Raw genomic sequence first — 25,926 nt, 5'->3', positions numbered from 1 at the left:
TTGCAGAACAGAGCTAAGCTAGCTAGCTAGCGAACAAGTTGAGCATCAAGCTAGGTGACGTAAATTGTGTGAGACGAGAGATCTGAGCGGTTTCACACAAAACTAAGTGGCTAACTCAGACTTTCTTCGGTTGAAAAATCATCTTTTAAATTGAATGAACATCATATTTGTAATCCATGGCTCAATTCAAACAGGATCAAAACATAATTTGCCTCTCCCCGTTCACTACCGTTCATATTTATTCTGAATTAAGGTCCCATGAGGTCCACCGGAAGGGGAGGGACTTCGCATCTCTATGTGCAGTACAACAAAAATAAGGTGGTTTTTTTAAACCTATTCTGATATATCCTCTAAGACTTTTACTCAAGTAATATTCTAAAAGGAGACTTTAACTTCTACCAAAGTCATTGTCTGCTAAGATACTTGTACTTTTACCCAAGTATTGCTTTCAAGTACTTTATACAAGACTGACTGTCACATCATCTGCCTGGTAGTTATTACATGTCAACAGGCTCTCATTCTATCTGCATGAAAACACATGGAATAGATGGGGTCAAGCAATAAACAGGAGCGTAAGTATCAGCTTACCTGTCGTTAGTGTAAATGTGAATTCTCACCTTTAACAAATTGCTTTTCACATTTCTTATAAGGCAAGTGAGAACCTCACACATCTATGTTTAAAAACCTAGTTTAGGCTAAGGTTTAGCAGCTCTATCCCACTCTTTATTGGATTTGGGGAAGTTTGCATTCCAGCAAATACAGCCAACATTACCCATGCAATATACTGGTTATTTTCAACTAACTTTTTTTTTTTGTTGCAAATAAAAAAAAAATGACTTTTTGCCTGTTAGCTTTAGACTCTGTTTTTTTAGCATAATATCTTGTATGTAGCCATCAAGTGCATATTTAAAAGCCTCAGGAGACAGAGTTTTTAATCAATCGAGTACCCTAATGTTAGATTAAATTGCTGGCTAGTTAGAGCTGATAAAAGAGCCGACAAAAGAAATTAAAGCCTGATTTTTTCTACTTCTGTCTTAAATTAGCCACCATTTGTTTAATAAATTACATAGAATTCTGACGTAAATCTGCCACTGTACATTGTAAACTGCATATGTGTCCTGTAAAAAAAGGGAAGTTTGATAGGCTCAGCAATTGCAACTAAGGGGTATAAAGTTTGGCAAACAATCAATAAACATTTTAGCTTGATAATATCACGTTAAACTTGATTTGCTAGGCCACAATTGAAAGACAGGGCTCAGGTCAGCAGCTGCCAACCTTGTGCTCTTCAACTTGGTGCTTGACGTCCTCTAGGTCAGGACCCAGTGGTTGGGCCCCCATCCTCTTAATCCGTGCCTCCGTTACATCCAACCAATTTGTGAGCTGCTGCAACTGCTGGTGCTGCAGGTCCATCAGGACCTCATGGAGTCTGGGGGTGAGAGACAGTTCAGTGAGCTGTCAATTGAATGTTGATACTGTGTGGGTCGGCCCTCATCAAAAAGACTCTAGCTCAGGAACAGTTCAGAAGGGCAGATGAAGTTCTAGTTAAACACGCTGATCCCCCAAACAGTGACTACTGCTGATTTAATTGTGAGAATAATAAAAGCCACCTATCCTGTTCTTATATTTACCCCTGCTTAAGAATAGATCTTTGCTGTATTGTCTAAGTGGTATTTGGTAGTCCAGCCATGTCTGCACAGCTTTGTGCTTGAATCAACAAGATTATCAACGAAGATAGCTGAACAGTTAATTAAATTTGGCTCGATGTCAGTTATCATTGGATTCACCATAATTAGAAAGGCTGCTTTTCTTTGTATCCATGAATGTTGGCTGCTGTAGGGATCTTCATTGTGTAAAAAGAGATGAAAATGTATTCATAGCCCTAAATTAAAATTGAAAAGAAGCATGTAAAACTATCTACATTTCTCATTGGGCGAATACATTGTGTCACACTTCTCCCTGAGTTCTTTGACCTTTTTCAATGTCTCCTGGTTTATATTCCAAAATCTGTCTTACAGACCTTTGACTCTATGGGCCCTATTTTAAAGATCTGAAACGCAAGTATAAATTGTGAAACACAAGTAGCTTTGTGGGCGGATCTCGGGCGCTGTTGCTATTATACCGGCGGGATAAATGACTCTTGCGCCCGACGCAAATCTAAAATGGGTTGGTCTGAAGTAGCTAGGTGTGGTTTGGGCGTAACATGCAATAAACCAATCAGAGAATCCATGGCGGATTGCTATTATGACAGCGGATTTGCCTGGCGCATGCCAGCGGAAGCTGTCCGGGATGCGGCAAAGTAATAAAAGCCCGTCTTGACCGGGTGGCGATGTTGCTGCGGACTCTCGGGGGCGCATCTCCTCAAGTCTGGAGAGGATTGCTGCAGCCATGGAGTGTGGGCCTCCAAACGCACCACCTGCTTCTGTTGTGCCCCTTCCTCCTCCCCCCACTCCATCTCTGTCCACCCGCTCCACCAGGAGCGCATCCCGCATTGCCACTCCTGGACCAGATCCCGCCAGAGTGTCCAAACCCGCCGTAGTTCAACATCACGTCTCCTTAAGTCCTCTAATATTTCCTCAGTTATGTCATCAACACATCCATGATTCATGGAAATGTTGTGTAAAACACAACAAGCCACAAAGAATGCTGCGACTTTTTGAGGACTGTGCTGTGAAGTGCCTCCTGACCTATCCAAACACCTGAAGCGCATTTTCAGTAATATTTTTCCTTGTAATTATGTATGGTCTGCAAAAATGGGAACTGCTGCGTCCGTGTAGATGAGAGAAGCAAAGTGTACGCTACATTATGGCCATGCATGCACCCCTAAAATAGCATCTAAATAACGCCCCACTGACCTCAGACTAGGTTTTTCCTGGTCTGTGGCGGAATTGTTTTCTGAAACTGCAAAATAGCACCAGGGAACGTTTGCGCCTGAGCACGCCTCCTCTTTTCACTGAACCGCCCCCGGGAGCGCAAATACATTCCCTAATTTACCAACATTCATCTGTGGAGGGAAAAGTCTGCTGTGCGTCGGTTGCAAAATAGGAATGATACATGCGTCGGTGTACAAAGGAAATTGCGCTGAGTGCAAGATAGGTCCCTATGTCATCATATATTTGGAATACATAAATTTCTCAGATTGTGATAAACTCTCTATTCAATAAATAAGACTAAGAGTTGACAGCCTGCTAGGCAGAGTGGTGCTTTGAACTAAATGCTAACACCAGCATGTCAACATGCTCACAATGACAATGCTAACATGCTGATGTTTAGCAGGGTCAATTTACAATGTTCACCATCTGATTTGAATGTGATAGCATGCTAACATTTGCTGATTAGCACTAAACACAAAGGGTAGCTGAAGTTGATGGAAATGTCATTAGTTTTGCATGTATTTAGTCATAAACCAAAGTATTGGACAAATCCAAAATTTTGACATGATCATGATCAAAGTTGCCATAATCAATCCTGATAGAAACATGAATATTTGTACCAAATTCCTTGTCAATCCATCCAGCAGTTTTTGAGATATGTCGGTCTCAACCAACAGAATGTCTAACCTACAAAAAATGTTGACAGAATGTTTCTACCTGCTCTGTCTCTCCATGCTAGCCACTCTCAGGTGCTCCCACCGGGAATTCAGGAGGTTCATCTGCTCCCTGACTTCAGAGTCCTCCTCTTCACTCAGGTTCCCCTCCCCCAGCAGGGCGGCGCCAGCCCGGAGGACCCGCCCCACGCTGCCTTGGTGGGTGGTCAGCTCCACCATGTACCCCTGGTGAGAGACAGAACAAAAGATTTTACACATATTCACAATGATTCCACTCATTTTGCCTAATTACCCCTCCAAAAAAAGAGGGGTGTCTCACATCACTACTCCCATTAAATGACCCTCATTGACTTTAACTTCTCTCAAAATAGCTTTCCACCTCTCAACTTAGTGCTTAATCTATTTCCTCAGAGCAGTTGACTCTTATATGATCCTTCTAGGGTCTCACACAGCAAAATGGTCAGGGTTAATTTAATGTTGAGAGCCTAAATTCAATAGGAAGCCAGTGGTCCTGTAAGTCCAGATTCATCACAGTTCATTCAACACTTACAGGTAGCTTAAACTGCTGCACAGTGCTATAGCAGCTCTGCACGTAGACCTAAAAAAGTTGAAAACACAAGAATCTTTTACTACCTAGGGGAGACTTATCTTAATTCAATTCAATTCAATTCAATTTTATTTATAGTATCAAATCATAACATAAGTTATCTCGAGACACTTTACAGATAGAGTAGGTCTAGACCACACTCTATATTTTACAAAGCCCCAACAATTCCAACAATTCCAGTTACTATTTGAAAAAGGCAGAGATCCTAAGAGTAGCACTGGCACCTCAGTGGCAAGCTTGTGGCAGGCGTCAGAGAGGTGTCAGGCAGATGTCAGGACATTGACAAGTGAGCAGCACCGCAGTGGCAAGCCTGTGGCAGGTTTCAGGACATTGGCAAGCGTGTGGCACTCGTTTGGCACCTACGTAGGATCTGCCGAGCTGAGTGGCACCACAGTGGCAATCTGTCCGCAAATTCAGTGTAAATAGCCGTGAGAGACATGCTGGATGTCAGGCTTTATCCCAGCATTTTACATCCGGCAAGACAGACTACTCTGCTGCTGCTTAGATGTCACGAAATAGTGAAAAATAAACAATGGATTTGTTTTTCATTATTATAGCTGTTATTAAACTATGGCTATAATTAGAATGTTTTTTTATCATTTTTGTTTCAAAACAAAAGCTAAATCATAACCTCCTTGGCAGAATAATTATTTAATATAATTTAATAAAAAACAAAAAAGTAGAGCTCAACAAAAAAAAAACTAAAAGCCACTAACAGAAGCTAACCTGTCCTGACAAATTAAAACTTCTCCTGTGGGTTTTCCCTGGAAATCTAGCCCCAACTGTTGAAAGCAAATTGGCGTCTCTCAATTGCCAACAGATTGCCATGGTGGTTCTGCTCAGCTCAGCAGCTTCTCGCCGGGTGCTGAATGAGTGCCTCTCACCTGCCACTGTCCTTTAACCTGCCACAGGCTTGCCAGTGCCGAATTGCGTTGCCAATTTCAGAGGTGGTAAGAATGAAGGCGTTACGATTACTTTTGTTGCGTAGTTTTTTTTTTCTTTGTAATTTTTTAAATCTGTAATTTTAAATGTACTTGATTACGTTTTGAGTGAAGTATTGTATTTCGCTACGTTACAAATCCCATCCGTTACAGAGTAACAAAAAAAAACTTTGACTAATGAAAACCGACACCACTAAAGTGACGAATGATCAGCATTTCTGTAGGAGATTGAGAACGAAATGGAGGTGGATCAGGCGAGCGACGACGGTTCAGAGACCATTTCAGTAGAAGTGCTAGTTGAAACATCAAATTCTGCTGCCCAAATGACGAAAATCCTTGGCCACATTTGAAAGACTGTTTTTCATTTAAATTCAAGAGAGCCAGTAGTATCATCATGCAATGCCAGATGTGCCTGCCAAAGGTGACTGAACTGGCAGCATTCAATAACTCCACATCTAATCTGAGGAAGCATGTTTTGGTAAGTATTTGTGCATTGGTACTTCAAACGAAGTTTTCATGACAAAGAGCAAATTGGCAATTAGTATTTTTTTTTTTTTTTAAATGTAGTAGTAAGTACATTTTAAATGAACTATGTATTACTTTTACTTGAGTAATTTTTCAGATAGGTCATTTCACTTGTACTTGAGTAATATTTCATCAAAGTATTGGTACTTTTACTTGAGTACAATATTTTAGTACTTTTTCCACCTCTGCCAATGTCCTAACAACCTGCCTGACACCTCTCGGACACCTGCCACACGCGTGCCACTGAGGTGCCATCGACTGCCAGTGTCGATAATTGCACTTGCCGTCTCTCTACTATTTTAGGCACCCAGGAATTTTTTTAATCCCCAAAATATATATTTGGGAAGATTTATGTTACAGTTTAGTCTTTTTAGGTGTGTTGCCTTTTTCAGATGTTTGTTCGCCTTCCATCAACAAACAGCAGAGATTGTTTTTTGGTGATAGGCCACGTTACACTCATTACTGCAGTCTCTTCAAGCCTGGCCCTTCAATATCGTGGAGGGAGGCTCATTCTTTTCTCTAACTACACAGTTTTCCTAGTTTTTGGACATGGTATGTTGTTATGGATTGATGGCTGCTATTACTTTAACTTATTTGTTGTTTTTTGGCTGGGTTTTATCTGTGCAACAATTTTTTTTGTTTACATTTACCAACAGAGGCACATAATTGCTACTTGTACCCCTGCAAGAAACTCTTACGTAACTACAATTAACATCTCGTTACAGTATTATTCATGTGCTTTCCCTGCCAAACATGTCTTTCTAGTACCAAACAGATGCTCTAGTAAGGACATTTTATCTAACACTATGACTAATTACAGCCGCCTTGATATTACCAGGACTTCAACATGTTTCAACTCAAATACGTTTATTCGAACAAAGAAATTGATCTTATTGTCAAGCAATTTGATATAGCTTTGACTACAAGTGTACTGATCAATAGATACAATAATAAGTTTGTAAAAACCAAGAAAAGTTAGTCATGTGAAGACAAATAAATTGAGAAATGTCTCATTTAAAAGAAATTTCAACTGCTTCAACTGCTAACATTTATGCTCAGCACACAATTTATGTGTGACAATATACGCTATTTTGACATAACATATTAAAGACATTAATGTAAATACTGTGAAATTGGGTGTTTGTGTCTACTCAAAAATCTTAAGTTACACCAACACAGAAATTGAAAATGCACTCAACATTCAACAAAGAAGAGCTAGACTCTAGGAACTTCCCTTGGTGGTAATTTAATTCAGTAATTTACTTCATGGGAGCATTATCTAGTGTGCATGTGTAATTTCCTTACTTTTTAGCAAAAGTAACTAAAGTTTTTTCATACTATGAAAAATAGATTGCTTGTTGTAATGAGGTGCTTTTCTGATAGGTGCTGTATCAGGGATGAACTGTTGTGTACAATTTAGTATTAAACAGAAAAAAGCTTATTACAGTCTCTTCATTACACCAGGACTTCACAGATCTGTCTCTCACCTCATGTGTGTGGAACTGCTCCTTCACCTCTTCCACATTGTTGGAGATTGGAGGCTGGCCCTGGAGCCCATCTTCAGCCGACAGCAGCCATGTCAACACCTAACAATTCAAATAAAACATAACATATTTGAAGGATACGTCTGGTGATGTTACGTTTTTCTTCTTATTAACAAATTCCATGTCCAAACCAACAGTGTCTTTGCGTCTCTAAATACTTTCTGACTTCACTATTCTGTCTGTGGCAAGCCCATTGGTCCCCACAGTAGATGTAAACTGTTATGGAAAACTCAGGAGCAGCTTGACTTTGATGACTTGCACTGAAGTGTTTAACTTTAACTATAACGTTAGTATACATTCATTGTTGGTTTGGATCTGCACATGAGATTTGTTGACAAGAAGAAAGACATAAAATACTTGTCCTTCAAAACTAAATATAACATATGAAACGTGTTTTTATCACCACCATATTGCCATACCTCCTCCAGTGCAGCCTGGTAGCTCTCCAGGCTGGTGGAGCCTGGAGGCAAAGGACTGAGGCCTCGCTGTAGCTCCTCCTGGCCAGGACTTAGGAACTGAAGAGGGAAGGGATGGATGGGAGATAACGGACAGAGATGGAGCGTGATTGTAGGAGGGGATATAAGGTGAAGTAGAGGAATAGAAGGTATCAGGGTTAGAGAGTAGGATTGAAAAAGGTTTGAGAATTAAATGGAATGAAGAAAGGAAAGTGTGTTAGAAATGAGGAAAAAGAGGGCAGGGAAGCAAAGAGGCAGCATGAAAAAAAGGTGGACAGAGAAGATAAAGAGAGATGAGGAGAGGCCTGTTAGTGTTAGCCATTACCGATGCTGACAAGCAGTTGGCCATTGTCCAACCTCAACAACTTGTTCTCTTTCTCCCTGGGTCTCTTTCTCTTTCTATTTCTCTCTCTCCCCCATATCTCTCTTTGTGTGATCGCTACTTATCTGGACACTAACAACTTCTCTCTTTTTATCTCGGCCCCACGCTCCTCATCTCGCTCTATTCTTCTCTCTGGTAATAAGGTCCTGAAAAGATACACAAGGCCCATCCGAGGTGTTGATAACTGTCCAGCCTCATTCAGCGTTGTTCTCTCTTTTGTGCCTGTTTTGTATCACATATGTGTTTGGTTTTGTCTGATGGAAGATATTTAGGAATGACTCTGTACTGCTTCTAAGTAACCCTGACAGTCTAAAACATGCTCTTTATTTTAAACTCTATCTTTATGCCATAAGTTGTCCATATAAAACATGTTTGACTGAGGCAAACTGAGGACAATAAATTTTAAAAATCAGTTCTATTCTCAAAAGGAAAACTTTGGGGAACCTTGTTGCAATGAGACAAGGTTTTTTATACTAGGTTCTGCTTTACACCCTACTTTTCAAAGAACTTATCTGACAAATTATCTTTGCTACTTGCGATGCCTTTTAGGTGCCAGCCAAGTTAAATCGAGCACCCTGCTGTAACATTCCACAGCACTGAATACATTCCACCCGAGCCAAAGCAAATTATGGGCCACATTTAGTTACGCAGAGCAGGGTGATTGCTTTGAAAATACATCTGAACATTTTGAAATGTCATGTTGTGGAATACAGAGGACAAACTAAAAAATAAAAAAAAAAACTACAAGACGGGTGGCTGCACAGTAACTCTTTTTGTTACAGGCTGCTGTAGGTGCTGCTGTATGGCGACAGATAAGAAACAACGCTGCTCAGTTTGTGTTTGTGTAAAGGCAGTGATGCATAGAGCAACCTTTTTATTTTGGATTAGCTTCATAGTTCACGAAAGAGTGGTATCAATCTTGTCATCTAACTGTAAATAATAGGAAGTTTGCCAAATTTTGATTCTTAATATTGTTCACCTACATCAGCTCAAAAATGGCTACTGATTAAACAACAATAGCCCATAAGCATAGTTAGTATCACTTCTGATTAATGATTTGTTAAAATGAATATGTCACATCAATAGCTTAATATAATACATTTCCAACCATGAATTATATTGAAGAGCAATGTGATTGACAGATAGGAGTCCAACTCAACAAGTCCCATAGTTTCATATCCAGTCATAAAACATATTTGTCTTTACCACGAGTAAAACTAATTCTGACAATAATTCCGCATGTACAAGTGTAACATAAAGCACACACACACATATATATATATATATATATATATATGTGTGTGTGTGTGTGTGTATAAAATCGTAGAATTGGTATGCTGGGCATTTTTTGTAAATGACGCAGACAAACAAGGGCAGACAAAACAGGTGGGCAGCCAAAACATGCACAGACAAATGGACATTTGGCGTGGAGTGTTAGCCCTGTGAGACACGGACCTGATCAGTAAAACGCCTCCTCTTTTGCTCAGGCGACTTGACATATGCAGCCTGGGTGTAGGCATAGCTTTTATAGCGAGGCTGAGGGGAGGGACTCCGCACTCGGCCTTGAGCCACACTCACTGTGATCTGAGAGAGAGATGGAGCGATAGAATAGGACAGAGAAAGGATAGGGCAGAGAAAGAGGGAAAAAGAGTTTGCAGAAGACGAGAGAAAAGAGAGGAAGATAGAAAAAGAGAGCCAAAAGGATGCAAAACATAAAGCGAAAAAGATCCAAAAGCCAAATTATATAGAGAAAGAATAAGCAGAAAATTGAGGGGCAGAGTGAAGGAAATGCAGAAGGCAGGAAAAAGGGACAGGAGTAAACAAGGAGTGAGTAATGATGAGAAATTAAGATGAGAAAAAATGAGAAAGAGAAGCAGAAAACAGGAGAAAAAGGAAACATGAATAATCACACATAAGCTCTGTTTCCATCCAAATGTCAAGCTAATTTTAGGTGAACTTTTTGAAACGGCATGAATAAAAAATAAAATACCGCTTATGTGTGTCTCCATAGTGTCGAAAAACACATTTACAAGAAAAATGGAAAGTTTCAAAAATTAATATTGGGCATGTAGTTATTGACTTGCATTTCAGCAAATGTTATACATGTTTTTTAATGCTCTCTGAAGATGAAACAGAAATAATCCAACAAAGTAAACTGTATCTTATATGGTTCAGAAAGGTTGTGGTGGACTCATAAAACCCAACGTCACTATATAATGATCTGCTTTACAATTAGACTGAAGCATTTACTTTCCTTTAGGAAAATGTACTTAAAGTATGCCACTTTTGAAAGAAGAAACAACACATTCTTCCTTTTATGAACGAAAGAATGAAAGGTTGAGTTCCAAAGCAATAAACACGCCTTTGCTCAGTTTGCTGACTTTATGACTACTTGGGCAGAATACTATATTTTTTGTGTAACAGTGCTCCTGTTTAGCAAAAGTCCCTGGATGGAAACCTGGCGACAGATGCAGACATGAGAGAGGGCAGAGGTAGACGTAGAGAGAACAGATGAGTTATGCAAAAGATGTGGACAGAATGAACATACAGTAGCACAGAGTCAAAGCTGATGTTGTGAGCAGCTCCCTTTTAACAACCCTCTGTCTCAGAGATCCACCGCACGCATCCAGACACACTCTGGTCGTGTTTCCATCTAACTGTCAAGAGGAATTTTAAGCAAACATTAAAAATGTTGCAAAAAAGAAAAATGTAAATTAGAAGCGTTTCCATCAACTGGTTTAGAGCGAATAAACTAGACTACGCAAAGTCTAGTTTATTTTCACAAACCGGTTTGTAGATTGCAAATCAAAGAGTTTAGAAGCTAAGTTCTTTGGCTAAACGGAGAGAGGATAGCAATGTACAAGTTGGCCACCTGTGCAGAATACATGGTTGTGGCAGAGACATTTGGTGTCAGTAAGACAACCGTTCACCGCTGTGTATACGCAGGGTGCAGGGCCATATGATTCAAGCTGTTGAACCAATTCATCAATTTACCCGACGTGGCTGAGGCACAGGCAATAGCGCACCGCAACTCCACTATGCACCTTGTGTACGACGCACTGGATGGGACCCATTTCCCGATCCTTCCCCCATCCGATGGATACCCGGGATTATAGTCATGTGAGTTACATGTTCGCTACGTCAGTACTCCAACTTATTCGACCAAACCTGTTTCCATCTCCCATTTTGCGCATTAACTCTTTTTCGAAAAAGGCAAAAACCACCTCAAGCGAGCGTAAAAACTTTTTTGGCATATTTGAGGAAGTTTTTCCGAATTTTGCCGTTTCCATCAACATTTTCTAATGCCATACTTCAAAATGCGCATAAAAATATGTTGCTGGAAACATGACTTCTGTCTTTTTCTGCCTGCTGATGTTAAAAAGTCACCAGTTTTACACTTTGGTTTCTCTCCACGGAAAGAGATCACTGGTCTGTTTGGCATCAACATCCTGCTTCACACTCACTCTGACAAATGTATCCCAAAACTAGCAGTCCTCAGCAGATTAACCATCATCTATCATTTATTGGCCAGAAAGCAACTGACTGATGTTTAGTTTCATAAGTTCTCATTAAGGGTTTACAATTAGAACACTGAAAGAAATATACATGTTGTGGCTATGTTTCTGTTTTTGTCTTGGATGTAGCTAGATGGCTAACAATATTCCCACCTGAGAAGCTCTAATTTGTCAACCGTTTCTCTAAATGAATATTCTTAATTTATTTGAAGGAATAGTTCCACATTTTATTGAATATTAAATTATTGCCTAGAGTTAGATGAGTAGATTGATAGCAGACTATACGCCAACTATGGAGCTGGAGCTAGGAGGCGATTAACTACTAATCAATCAGTTTAATTTGTCACATGAAATCGTACCAGGTACGATTCCAATCAAATATTACCCCTTCAGCTCTTAACAATGCTTCATCGTAAAACTAAATGAAGCCGTCAGAATGGCACACAGAAAAGTATCAAGACAGGAATCATGGGGAAACAGCTAGCATGGCCAAAGTTAAAAAATATGTCTACCAACAGTTTTAAAGATCACTAAATAACAAATTTCTTTTCACGTCTTGTTTGTTTAGTTACAATTATAGCATTGACTTCTTGCGCCCATAATAATAATAGTAAATAAATAACTTTTAATTGACTGATTCTCCCGCTGATCTATGACAGCTGGGTGAGCAACTGCATCGCTAAAACCAAGTCAACCATTCACCACAGACAGCACAAAAGTTTAATCTCTCGCTGTCTCGACTCTTTCTCCCCAGCTATCAATCTCCACTTTCACCTCCATCCCGTCTCTCCTCTCTCTCTTCTTCTTCTCTTCACCTGTCATCATCTCTCTGTCGGTCTTCCTCTTCTGTTTTACCCCTCACTGTTTTCCCCTTTCTTTCAAGGTGGATTAGATGTTTTTTTATGCTGTAAAGAGCAGACAGCCAGAGGCGACCCAGCCCTGGATCAAACGCTTCCTGGCAAATTATTCTTAGCGTTTGTTTTCACCTGCTCCAAGCACTGGATGGGTGGGGATTTAGTGCATCAGGACACCTCAGATAATGTCACAGAAAAGCTGACTATGTCTAGTTTTAAGCAATTGTCTCAAACTTTGGATTTAGTAATTTTCCCTACTTTATATCCATGAAAAGCTTACTTCCCCCCTGAGTCCCAGGTGGTGGTAGCATGGTGTTGATGTAAGGAGGTGCTGACAGCGTTGCTTTGATGATGACAAATGAGGGACGAGGCAGATAATAGCCACTGTCAGTAACATTTTTTTCCCTCCTCTTTCCTCTCCATGTCTTGTTTTATTGCCATCTGACTTGTTTCTCGCACTCCCTATTTGTCTGCTCCATCTCACTATTCATTTCCCCCCTCTCCACCTCTTCAACTTTCTGTACATCTACATTATATCTTTACACCTCCCCACTTCCTCTATTTGCCCGCTTATCTTTTCATCTAAATCTACACCTTTCTTTTCCATCTTTCTCTCTCTGTCTGATTCCCAGAAGAATACAGCCTGCAGTTTCCCTCTTCTCTCAAAGAATTGATGGGGGGTGGGGGATGTGGCCATTAAGCTGAAGGAGATAATAATATTACCAGCCATTACTCCAGGAAGCTCACTCCATCTTGCTGCGATTCGGCATGATAGCATGACACTGACCTCTTCTTAACTCAGCTCTAAAGGTCAGCACCAGTAGATCTAATTTGTGACTTGAGATTTGGTAGATTTTTTACAGCTCTTTCATCCAGTTTCTGTCTCAATTTAGCGGCCAATTTTCATTCTGAAGCTCACAAATTTCAGGTGCTAACTGAACAAATAAGATAGGAGATTAGACTACACTGAAAGGTGACTACATCTTCCAGCATGCCTGGCAGGGCCTATGGGTCCCCAGGAACAAGCAGGAGGAAGTTGGCCAGGAAAAGAACATCTGCATGCCATACTGCCTCTGACACTCTAACCTGAACATGCGACTACAAAGTGGATGGATCAGCGGATAAGTAGACAGATGGATGGTGATTTGTGGGAAAATAAATTCTTACTGCTTTGTGTGTGCATGTTCTTAAGATGGTCAGTTACTTCAATTATATTACCTGAGGGACTTTTCATGCCAGAAAAAGCATAGCTTTTTGCCAATCTTAAGTTTACTAGACAGCAAACTGAATATACCAGTATACTGTATAACTAGATATATGTTATTGATATAGTATCCCTATTTTTTAGCTAATAGTTTATTTTAAGTGATCTATATCAGCCTTCAACTGCAAATACTATATAGTACCGCTTTTTTTAAATTCCATTGGCTCAAGGCAAAGATAAAATTGTTTATTCAGTACGTCCACACAAGAATTCTGCTCCACAAAAAAAGATTGACGCAAAGTTGTATTTTCTGTGTAATACAATTTCTGGAGCAGTAAAGTGGAAAGGTTATTGTCCTGTGGCGTATAATTGTTTTGGCTCTCCGTGGCAAAATGTCTGTGGATATAACCATAAAATTCACCGTAAATTTGCAGCAATTTCTTCTGTTAATCATGCCTTGTGCTTGAATGTGCTCCACTGGGAAAATAGCTCTCAGTTTGTGGTACCACTGAGAAGTAAATATGCTCTCAAACTATTCATTAGCCAATTTAACATTAAAAAGTAGAATCCAAACTGTTTCTCTTTTAAACTATGCATGTGAGCTAGTGTGGCTGCTGATTAGCACCTTAATTGTATTTTGCAGAACTACAGGGGAAAGAGGGAGTTTCAAATCTTTCTTTAATGTTTTTATTTTATTGCTTGTAGAGAGCTAAAAAATGAAGTGTTTCCACAGTAATGCTGTTACCCGGACCATCATTATCAAATGTATTCTCAAAGATCTCCATATCTCTGAAGAGTTTCTGTGATTAATTCTATATAACTCAGAGGACTGGGTGCAGGGATCATCCCCTCTGACTCTTAATCCCCTTCAGTTTCACTCAAATACTACAATAAAGAGAGGGTCCTGTTGGGAATTTGATAAGACCACTAAAGTGGCAGGTTGGCTGGATGGGTTTTGTTGATACTTAGAAGGAGTGCAACCTCATTTTGCAACTTGGTTAGATAATCATATTCTGGAGCTAATATTATGTAGTCTACAAACTGCTGCAGTCATTTAGTTGTATAATATGAAAGACCAAGTGAGTGTACATAGCTGAGCACAGACACAATGCATGCCATCTTACTATCATCACAGCACTAAGCCATCATGGCAACAGTAACACTAAATTGCACAGACAAAAATGACAAGAAGCATTGGAGTAAAGATGCTACTATCCCAATTCAACTAGTTCCCATGATGACTGACAGGCGGGTCAATCCAACTTGTGTTACCGCAGAAACAACAATGGCACTTAACTATGCTTCTAAAACAATATCTAGGGCTCATTAGTTTTGGTTTCCTTTCTTCCTTTCCTTTCCTTGGTTTCCTAGTGAGATTGCTGTTGTGACCTTTTTTTTTTTTTTATAAAAGTGACATGTAAACTGCTATCACATTCATATCATATTTTAAAGTTGCTTTAGTGACATGATTACAGGATTCTAACCCTGACTTGAAGTTTGCCCCTATTAAATTCCTATGGGACGCAAACAAATTGCTTCAATAGACTGACCAGCAAAGGGAAAAAAGGGGGGGTTCGATAGTTTTAAAAAAAGTACTTTATGCAGTAAAAAGCAGGTGAAAGTCACCTGACAACTTCACAGACAATTACAAAGTGCTGCAATGGTGGGACAGGAAGTTTAGTCTTTACCTGAATTACCATGAATGAATGTCTGTCGAGGAGATGTTCATCATATAGCTTGTAGGACATGAAGCTTGGATAAAATATGCTTCAAAGTAATCTTACTCTTTGAATATTTTCAGGAATTGTTCCAGAGAAAGTCAAAAAGAACAAAAACAATGAGCCATAACAGTGTCACATGGCAGACTTAGTAACAGCAACACCATTGTCGACATACAGTGATGGCAGGGAGAACTAAAACAACATGTATGTGTGCATGCGGTTCCACCTGTGTATGTGTGTGTGTTGTATGTCTAACCTGCTGGGAAAAACGCTGCTGGGTCTGGACCTGATAGTGCTCCTCTGTCGTCACCCGGGCAATGCTGGTTACAGTTGCCCGCGGCAGCGTCTCCACCTCCTGGATGGCTTCCATGGAAATGCTTTGGGGAAGAACCTGGAAGAGTGATGTCACGTACATGATGACACTCTTTTTGTCAGGGTGAGGCACCGCCACATCTGAAGAGTAGGAAGCAAGGACACATGCAGTTTACCGTCAGAATTCTTTATAATTTATTAAACAAATGGTGGCTGGTTTCAGACAGAAGTAGACATAGTAGATAAACGTGTTTAGGGGAGCCTTAGACATAGAATAAAATAACATTCAAGAAACGATTCAAGAAAAATAAATATAAGAAAGAAAATAAAAACAATTAAGAAAATAAAAACAATTCAGAAAGAAATCCCCAAACCACACATCCTACACCTTTAATACATTAATGAAATACAGTTTTAGTCACGCACAAAAAATGTATTCAAAATAGGAATTTTGACCCCAGAGGAATTTATGATTCTTCCATCAAATGACTGTAAATGACAAAACACATAGCCCAGCATTTTCAAAATGTATCTACTCTGGGAACGGTTTGCGATAAAACAGAAAACAATCACATTTTAAATGTAGACGCCTTTGTATTAGTAATTTAAGATAAGCAAACAAAGAGGTCTTAAAGTATTTTTTCGATTTTGGACTGAACAAGATATCTGAAAATGTTAATTTGGGCTTTGGGACATTTTCAGTATTTTCTGACATATACTGAAGCATGGAAATATATAGTGTACACTACAGTATAGTATGCAATGGCCACTTATAAGTCATCCAAGAAGCTGCAGGATGATGCAGTCATTTTTCTTTGTGCTCATGAATAACTGTAGGCCAACTGTTAGCTCTTTTTGTTTCCCATAGCATCAGTCTGTCAGCCTGTGCTAAATCTTAATTGAGTCCGAGCAAAGTTTTCCAACAGGTGGAGGAGAGATATAACAGAGGGGTGATTTCAGGAAGGGTGGCCAAGAGCTGGCCAGCCAGTCAGCCCGGGGCGAAACTAATAGAGACGGATCACAGCGGGGCTGAGACACAGCAGATAAATGAATGCCATAAGAGATAAAGAGAAGATGGAAAAAAGCGGGTGAGCTGAGGGAGACGAGAAAGGAAGAAAGAAAAAAATGGAGTGCTAATGAACAGAGTGGTGTGTAGAGTGGTGTGTAGAGTGTGGTGAGCTTACGACTGTACGAATAATAGACACAAGAGAAATGGAAGAATGGAAAGATGGAAGAATGGAAAGAAAAAGAAATGGAGACAGATGCAAAGTAACAAAAATGAGTGTGTGCCAAGAAAGATATGTGTGTCTGTGGATATATCGATAGATAGATAGATAGATAGATAGATAGATAGATAGATACATAGATAGATAAAGCTAGTGTCATATTTCATCACAGCATCACAGAGAAATCTGAGGATGTCATTATTTGTCTGATGAAGACAAACAGCTATGTAAATAATGCCACCATCTGCAAGTGTGTGTCTAATTCCTCCACTCTGTTTTGTATTCCATCATCTCAATTTTAATCATTTCACACAGCTACATGTGTGAGCATACCTATGAGGCTCTGTGTTTGCATGTGTGGATATTTGTGTTTGGGTTTGTGAATGTTGTGTATGTAAATGAATGTGTTTGTGTGTGTGTGTGTGTGTGTGTGTGTGTGTGTGCGTCTGCCCTGCAGTGATTACATCTGTCTATGTAAATGTAGTATCTGAACTTCTAATGGACTTTATTCCTCTCCACACAACATTACAGCATCGCTACTACTAATACACCACATAAACAATCAGAATCAGCTTTATTGGCCAGGTTTGCGTAAACAAACAAGGAATGTGACTCTGGTTAATCTTTGCTCTCAAAGTACTACACTCACTTAACATATAAAGAAAGAAAGAGAGGGAGGAATAGTGCAATATCAGTATAGTCTGAGATTTAAGATTTAAATATAAGTATAGTGCAAGGCAGTTCAGTGCAATAGTAATATATTAATAACAATATTGTAATTGTAAGATTGAAATATACATGAGGTAGATGAACAGAAACAGTGTTGATTGACTTTGTTCAGTGTAAGGGTGGGGGCTATTTCTGAGCATTCAACAGAGTGACTGCTTGGGGAAAGAAGCTGTCTTTGTGTCAGCTGGTTTTGGCGAACAGTGCCCTGCATCGCCTACCAGAGGGAAGGAGGTTGAACAGTTTGTGACCAGGATGTGAGGGTTCTGCAGAGATTTTTGCTGCCCTTTTCCTGACCCTGGACCAGTACAGGTCCTGGATGGAGGGAAGGTGAGCTCCAATGATCTTCTCTGCAGGCCTAATTGACAGGTGCAGTCTGGCCCTGTCCCGTTTGGTGGCTGACCCAAACTAGACAGTGATGGAGGTGCAGATGACAGACTGAATGATGGCTGAGTAGAAAGTTGTCAGCAGCTCCTTAGGCAGATTAAACTTCCTTAGCTGTCGAAGGAAGTATAACCTCTGCTGGGCCTTTTTCTGGACAGAGTCAATGTGGGGAGACCATTTTAGGTCCTGTGAAATGGTTGATCCCAGGAACCTAAAGGAATCCACAGTGGACACTGTGTTGTTGTGGATGATGAGGGGGACTTCTTCTAAAGTCCACTGTCATCTCCACAGTCTTCTTGGGGTTTAACTCCTTTGGTTTAACTAATTGGACCAGCTGTTCCACCTCCTGTCTGTAAGCAGACTCATCACCATCGTGGATTAAACCAGTGACGGTGGTGTCATGTCATGTCACTTCAGGATTTTTACAGACGGGTTCTTTGAGGTGCAGTCATTAGTGTAGAGGGAGAAGAGCAGCGGGGAGAGGACACACCCCTGTGGGGCGCCAGTGCTGATGGACCGGGTTTTGGACGAGATGATCCCCAGTCTGACATGCTTCTGCCTGTCAATCAGGAAGCTGATGGTCCATTGACAGGTGGTGGCAGGCACTGAGAACTGGGTAAGCTTCTGATGTAGGAGTTCAGGGATGATGGTGTTGAACGCCGAGCTGAAGTCAACAAACAGGATCCTGGCATACATCCCTGGGGAGTCGAGGTGGTGCAGGATGTTGTAATCCGTGATCTGTTGCAGGCCTTTCTAAACTGATGCAGGGCCATTGGCTGAGAGGCTATTTTTTTGTTTCTCACTGTAGCTTCTTTTGGCTACCCTGATCTCCTTTGTCAGCTTGTTCTTGGCCTGCTTATATAGGTCCCGAACCCAACTACTGTAGGCCTCCTCTTTGGCTTGATGCAGCTTCCTAAGATTAGGAGTGAACCAAGGTTTGCAGTTGTTGTGCAGAAGGTCTTGGTTTGCACACGGATGTTACATCTGATGATGTTACAGTGTCAGTAAGGTCATTGAGGTCTGTAGCTGCAGCTTCAAAAACGCTGCAGTTGGTGCAGTCAAAGCAAGCCTGCTCCAGCTTTGATTCCCTTGTCCATTTCTTTACAGTCTTTGCCACAGGTTTAGAAGTTTTTAGTTTCTGCCTGTAGGTTGGGATGAGATGAAGCAGACAGTGGTCCTAGAGCTGCCTGGGAAACGGCGCAATAGGCTTAAAACTGTGTAACAGTGGTCCAGTGTGTTTTTGTCCCTGGTGTGAATCTTGATATGCTGTCTGTATTTAAGGAGTTCCTGATTGAGTTTGGCGCTGTTAAAATCCCCAACAATAATGGCAAGAGATTCCGGGTGTTTTGTCTGTTATCTGGTCGGCTAGCTGTTGTAGCGCGTCTGCTACGCAGGCTTGTGGTGGTATGTAAACACCGACCATAACAAACGAGGAAACTCCCGCGGAGAGTAGAAGGGCTTACAGTTTGAAGAGAGTCTCTAAGTGAGGGATGAGCATCTTTTTCAGCACTGTAGCATCTTCGTTTAAGTAGAAGCAGATTCCTCCACGCCTTTCGTTTTCCCCGAAAGCTCAAACACAGGGCGGCAGATCTGTAAAAGTCAGAGTTGTTTCGGTTGAGAAGCAGCAGCTCATCCATCTTGTTTGCCAGGGACCGGACGTTTGCAAGGTGAATAGCTGTAAGCGAGGTGCGTAGTCCTCGCTTCCTTAATTTCACCAGCGCTCCTGGTCGTTTCCCACGTCTGCGTCTCCAGCAGATTCCATGGAGAACCGCGGCGCCTCCAACCAGGATTTCAGTAAAACTTGCTGGGTTTGTGAAAACCGGAGAAAAAGTTTTGCCTGATGTTTAAGAGTTCCTCTCTGGTAAAAGTTACTGGTGAAAGACCGCAGAAAACATAATAAATACACAAAAACAAAGTACCAAGGCTGCCATCCACAGTGCCATCTTGTTTTCTTCCACTCACTGTGGAAATAGCTTCTGAAATGTTTCCCTAGAAAATATTTGGTTCCCCCAGTAATATTTAACTTATGACTGTGTGTTGTTATATATGTTTGATGTTCATGTGTTGTAGTAATATCTGATTGGTTGGTTTGGCGAGACAGAGACCATAGAATTGATAACTCTGGCGTTACAGGTTATCGGTTGCCCACTTTTTTTTAACATTTTGGGTATTGTTAAGGAACACTCATATGTGAATAAGGTTCGGAAGACCTTGATGAATTAAACAGAAGCATTTAAGGAACACTCAATTGAGGAAAGGTTATGAGGTATGTTGGACACTGACCTGAATGAGACCTAGGGGTACCACTGTCTCAACCTACATAGCATGAGTTCCCACTGTCCGCCTATCTTATCCACTGCCACTATATTTTACACAAGCACAGCACGCTAGCTCGGCTAATAGCAAATTGTTACAAATAAGCTAACGCAAAGGCTGTCTACACTTGCACATGGTTAATTATTATGCACGTCAGCAGCAGCAGCAGCAGACAGGAGGACAGAGGACAGGAAGAATGATTGATAGTCTTTTATCTGTTCCAGAGGCTAGGCCTCAAAAGAGATTGTTTGCAGCGATGGCTCTGAGCTGATACTGAAATAGTATTTACTCTTAAATAAAAAAATAAATAAAGATTAAGGCTTGGTTGGTTAAATGATTTATTTAATAACAATTTATTGTAATAACAATAACTTATAACAACAATTGTTTTACCAGTTATTTGCTGTAAAGACTAGATGGCAGAAGGGTATTTTACAACAATAGAGGCTTACGGAGCCGGACCCAATCGCAACACTATATGTCCCGTCTCTGTTGTTTATCCGACAGCGGCAGCGTCCATGCTAGGGATGCACCGAACCCAGAGTTCGGGTTCGGGTTCGGCCGAACTTTGGGCTTTTTGACAGAGTTCGGGTACTGTCGAACTTTAGAATTTTTTTCCACCGAACCGAACACTACCAAAGAGAAGTAACAAGAAGCGGAAATTGAGAAAAAGAGGCAAACGTTGTGTTGAGTTTCTGCTCTTGTCAAAGAGTATAGAAGTAACAAGAGGCGAAACTCAATAGAACGTTCCATTGCAACAAACGCAGCCATGACCGAGCTGCAGCTCTGCCATCTTGGACTGAAAGCTCTTGTTACTTCTATACTCTTTGTAGAGCTACACTGGTCGACGTAATGACGGCGCGTTAGGTGTTTACGTTCAATGCAGTAGACTGAGAGAAAGTGAAAATGGAACTTGTGAGCAGAAAAAGTGTTGTTTGGCAGTACTTTCAGTCAAAAGAAGGCAATTCAAGTAGAGCTACATGTTCAATTTGCAATGCAGATTTGTCTCGTGGGGGCAAGAGCCCTAAACACTACATAACATCGCCGTTGCCAAACAAAATTGTCACTCAGCTGGCGATAGCGATGTGCTTTCCTACGATGCGAAAAGAGCATGTGAATTCAACATTAAGTTGTTACATTTAACTATTTTAGAGGCTGTTAATTAATTAGTTTACTGTGTTAATGGACTGAGAATCAGAATCAGAAAAGCTTTATTGCTAAGTACGTAAATAAAATAAAAGATAAAAGATGGGAGTAGAGTTTGGTTTGTTGTTCGGCAGAATCTTAACGAGACAAAAATCTGGGTTCGGTGCATCCCTAGTCCATGCTTTCGCAAATGCAGGGAGTCTCCTCTGTGTCTTTAGCTGCAGACTGTTGTACATCCCAGTGCTGGAATCCTTTCCAGTGCAATACAGTCACACTATACCGTTTAGCTGTCAGCTTTTGAACCGTGTTCAAGCCAGCTAACGTTAATAGCTAACGGTAGGCTATTGTTACCTGCTGTACGTTAACTAGCGTCATACCTTAGGCTGTTTAAAAAATTGCATTGCTATTCATTTTTTTATCTCAACCGGTTATAATATTTACACATTTAAATAGATTTTTAACCGAGTCACGATGCATCGTTACATCCCTAATAAATATACAGGGTGTTGATCAGTGATTTAGTAACAATTACACAGAATCACTGACATAGAATGGTATAATATTGCTAAAAGAATATAAACCCAATGGTCAGTATGAACCAGAGATGGGGACTTGAGTCTGAGACTCGGACTCGAGTCGCACTTAAGTCGCACAAACAGTGACTTCAGACTCGACTTGCGATTCGACCCAAAAGACTTCAGACATGACTCGGACGGCTTCGAGACTTGTCAACAACCTGTTTTCATGCAATTATTGCTTTTTAAATCTAAATTTATTCATGTAATTCTATTTTCTTTTATTGCCGCATATATGTTGGGGAACCATATGACGAACTGCATGTCCGCTGCCCTTTGCCCTAATGTGCAACGTAACACATGCACTATGCACACTCATATATCAAAAAATGCACTGACGATGGCGACACCAAGTCCTCCCGGAGATGTGCCTTTTCTCATTAGTTTTGCTTTCAATAACTTCTTAAAAAATGGCAGTAAGCGAACAGCTACATACAAGGTGTGTGGCACCAAGATAAATGATGCCGGATCAACAACGTCAAACTTCATCAGGCATCTCAAAACGCACCCAGGTCAGCCACTTGCTAATGTGAAAGAGACGTTCAATTTAGCATATATCGTCACAGGTAACAAGCTAACCATGGCAAAGTGTTGTGCTAATGCTGGGAACAGGCAAATTGTATTTTTATAGTTGTATCCGTATGATAGACAGGTTAATATTTCACCAGGTCCGAGCTCAAAGACTTGAGACTCGACTTGGACTTCCAAAAAATGACTTGTGAACATCCTCCTTAGAAAAATATTTTTCTTTTTTCTTTAAAGGTTAAATATGTAATATATTTACTTTATTAAATCCAAAAATGACCACAAAATGGTCATCAGATATTAAGGAAGCATGCTACGTTTTCTGACAACAGTATTTTCTGACAACAAAAAGGATACAGAGTTGGCTATCATCATCCTGAACAGGTAAGCATTAAGCTTCAGGCTAATTTATCACGGCTACTAGGGACAGGCATTTTCAATCATTTCAACATTTGTGTACTCACATTGAATTATATAGAGTACTCAAGTTAGTTCCTGGCAAAAATATATGAGGCACAGCGATTGAAGTGATCCCGACCGGTGCTGGCTAACGCCGCCATGCTCATATGCGACAACTGCTAACGTTACCAGAAGACCGGGCAATATCGCTGGCAGTATTTCTGATAGGTGTAGTTTAGTTAGTATTTTTGCAAATTTGATCACAAGTAAGCTTTACTCAATCTACCCCTGCCTGACAGTTTTAATTACAGTTAGTGTCTGTATACTGGTCTTAGGTCAGTAGCAACCCTGGCAGTGATGGATGCATGTCAACAAATTCCGGGTGAATATACTTCTCTGGTGTTATTTTGCACAAAATCAAAGGACTTTTTGAGCAGAGCATTTTTACCCACCTATCGGTCAGTTTATGCATTGCTGAATAAGTCCTTCCACCATGGCAACACCCAATCAAAGCATGACACATCATGTTTAACTGGGCCAATTAAGGTGCACGGTTGGAAGGTGTGAAATATGATGAGAGCTGTAACTCATCTTGAATATTCTTCTCTGGAATTATCAGTGTGTGTGTGTGTGTTTGTGTGTGTGTGTGTGTTTGTTAGTTACCCTCAGGGTCCAGCAGTCTCTCTATCCCAAGGTGTTGTTCTGCCTTATTAAAGGCGTGTTCCAGTCGGTCGATCACAGACGTCTTCTTCTCTACTACGCTCCAATCAAAAAGCTCAGGTCTGTGGAGGAAAAAGGCAAATCAACAGGGATCACATACCCACTGCATCTATATTTAAATTTATCCAAACATGGAGAAAGGATTGAGTATTGATTAGATCATGTCCCTGGTTGATAATTTTCTCAGTTGGCTTAGGCAAATTATTTAGCCTATGTTGAGAAAAGGAGACAGAGCCTTCTCCAAAGTAAAAGGACTGACATTATGGTAATACATTTTTTTTATTATAGAGCCTATCAATTAAAAATGAAATACACTGTAACCCACATCAGCCGATGCATTTAGCTTTATTTTTACTTCAAGTATTAAACGATGTATTTATCTGCTGTGCAGTGAGCTGTACATACTCTCTGGTCAACCACCATTAAATAGTAAAAGTAGACCATAACAATTCAATATAGTAAGTTGATTTTGTAATTTTATTTAAAGTGCTCTTATTGTGCTTTTTGGCTTTTCCCCTTTCTTTTATTGTGTTATATATCATTTTGTGCACATTATAGGTTTACAAAGTGAAAAAGCCCAAAGGGACTTAGGGACTGTTCGTTATTTATTTCAGGGGCCACCGGAGGAGTTTTTGGATCTTTAATCAAAATAGACCTGACCCTCCCTTCACCAACCCAAAAATTTGGATGACCCTTAAAATTGAAGTGAAAAAACGGATGACCCTCCCCGACAATTTATTGATGCAGACTGTACTGGTTTGTGCTTGGCAAAGATACACAAATAGCCATTGCTTTTTTTACAGCCATGACTTGTGACTAAACTTTTGCATTCTCATCTTGCGCATCACACTCCTCTGTTATGGTGTGGTGGCCATTTCAGTAGATTTACTCACTAACATAGTTGTGGAAACACAATAAGCATGGAAACTAAATGCACACTTCCTGCATTACTGCATTACTTCAAATACTAAGTTACTCATCTAGTAAACTAGTATTCACATGAAATTAAACAATAAAACATTGAGACCATTCAAGAAAGGACACTGGGAAATTACCAATTCAACACTGGTTGCTATGGACTCGTCACTAGGCTTCCTCAGTCATTTTAGCATAATAGGTAAAGCTGCCAAAGGTGAACATTATCCAAAACTCCATTTCTCAGACAAGCGTCAATTTGGGAGCTTGCATGCTACCACTACTTCCTTCTCAAATGCCTTGAGACTGGGACTGAAAGGATATTTGAGTCGGGTATGGCTGCAGCATGGAGACCCCCCCGTCTCATGCATGCTCGTGCAGTCTTCGACTTTTCAAAATAAAAGCTTGCGTCTGGTATGTTTTCGTACGGTGTTTTGGATGTTTTTTAACTAAACAGTGCGGCAATCATGCTAATGAATAAAATAATTTTTTCAGCAGATGTCTTAGTTACAACACGATGGAGCTAGCAAAGCAGTTTTGTGTTTATATGTGAGAGCAGGATTTATTCAGTTTGAGAAATCCCACGGTCTCTAAAGCTACAGCTCGAATTGTCTGGCTGACTAAACAGGGATGGACCCATCTGCTAGCGATAGGGGCCGAGACTGAGAGAGCTACATGGAGCTACATGGATAAATATGCACCAAACAATCCACTTTGAAATTTTTCTGCTCTCATGAATACAAAAGTTGGGTGACCATCCCCCATACACTAAAAACAATTGGATGACCCTCCCATCAACAAAGAATAAAAAGACATGACCCTCCCCTATTTTCCTCAGATGGTCCATTCCATAAATACATAAAAACGGTCCCTTACCATCTTCCAGAGAAAACACTGTTCACAAACTGCTCCTAACAGCTCAATTGTAGTCCAGTCTTTACTTCTGTGACGAAAGTGCGTCACTTTGTAACATTTGTTATAATGCTCGCCTAGCTGCTAGCATGGCACTCCCTCATACTCTGCAACTGCTCTTACTCTGTATCCTGTTAGGACACTGTGAACAGATGTTCATGCTAGCTAACCATGATTTAATTCATAATTACATGAGTCCAGGCCTGAGACCCAAACTCTCATGGGTATCCATAGAGGCAGATTAACACTGTTTCACCTCTACGAAGCCATTCATTCATCTATTCATACATTTTTCATCAATTATCTATTTACTGATTAATTTACTTATTTATTTGTTCATTCATTTGTTCATTTATTCATTTAGTACAGCTATTTTATATAATATTACAACTTGCAGCATGAGTTTATAAGGTGTACATAAATGCACCCATAGAAATAATATGGATAGAAAGGCCTTTCCCATTCAAATCAATGCAGA

The 25,926-nt window shown here is 40.3% G+C and overlaps 1 protein-coding gene across 23 annotated transcripts in view; it reads right to left on the bottom strand.

Annotated features, from left to right (window-relative positions):
* The window catches only part of dmd (dystrophin), a 470,394-nt gene that overhangs the window by 273,658 nt on the left and 170,810 nt on the right, over positions 1–25,926 (bottom strand). For 22 of the 23 annotated variants that reach the window (XM_039793561.1, XM_039793552.1, XM_039793539.1 and 19 more), the window contains exons 8-14: positions 23,565–23,683; positions 15,549–15,745; positions 9,454–9,582; positions 7,581–7,676; positions 7,105–7,203; positions 3,588–3,769; positions 1,276–1,426 (exon numbers count right to left, since the gene is read on the bottom strand). In XM_039793561.1, coding sequence (XP_039649495.1) covers positions 1,276–1,426; positions 3,588–3,769; positions 7,105–7,203; positions 7,581–7,676; positions 9,454–9,582; positions 15,549–15,745; positions 23,565–23,683 — 973 coding nt within the window. The remainder of the gene's footprint in view (positions 1–1,275; positions 1,427–3,587; positions 3,770–7,104; positions 7,204–7,580; positions 7,677–9,453; positions 9,583–15,548; positions 15,746–23,564; positions 23,684–25,926) is intronic. The other variant, XM_039793555.1, reaches the window with a different exon arrangement.

The sequence above is a fragment of the Perca fluviatilis genome, chromosome 24, assembly GCF_010015445.1.
Source record: "Perca fluviatilis chromosome 24, GENO_Pfluv_1.0, whole genome shotgun sequence".
In the NCBI taxonomy this organism is placed as follows: domain Eukaryota; kingdom Metazoa; phylum Chordata; class Actinopteri; order Perciformes; family Percidae; genus Perca; species Perca fluviatilis.
The sequence above is the reverse complement of the archived record's forward strand: the minus strand, read 5'-3'. Positions and strand labels throughout refer to the sequence as shown.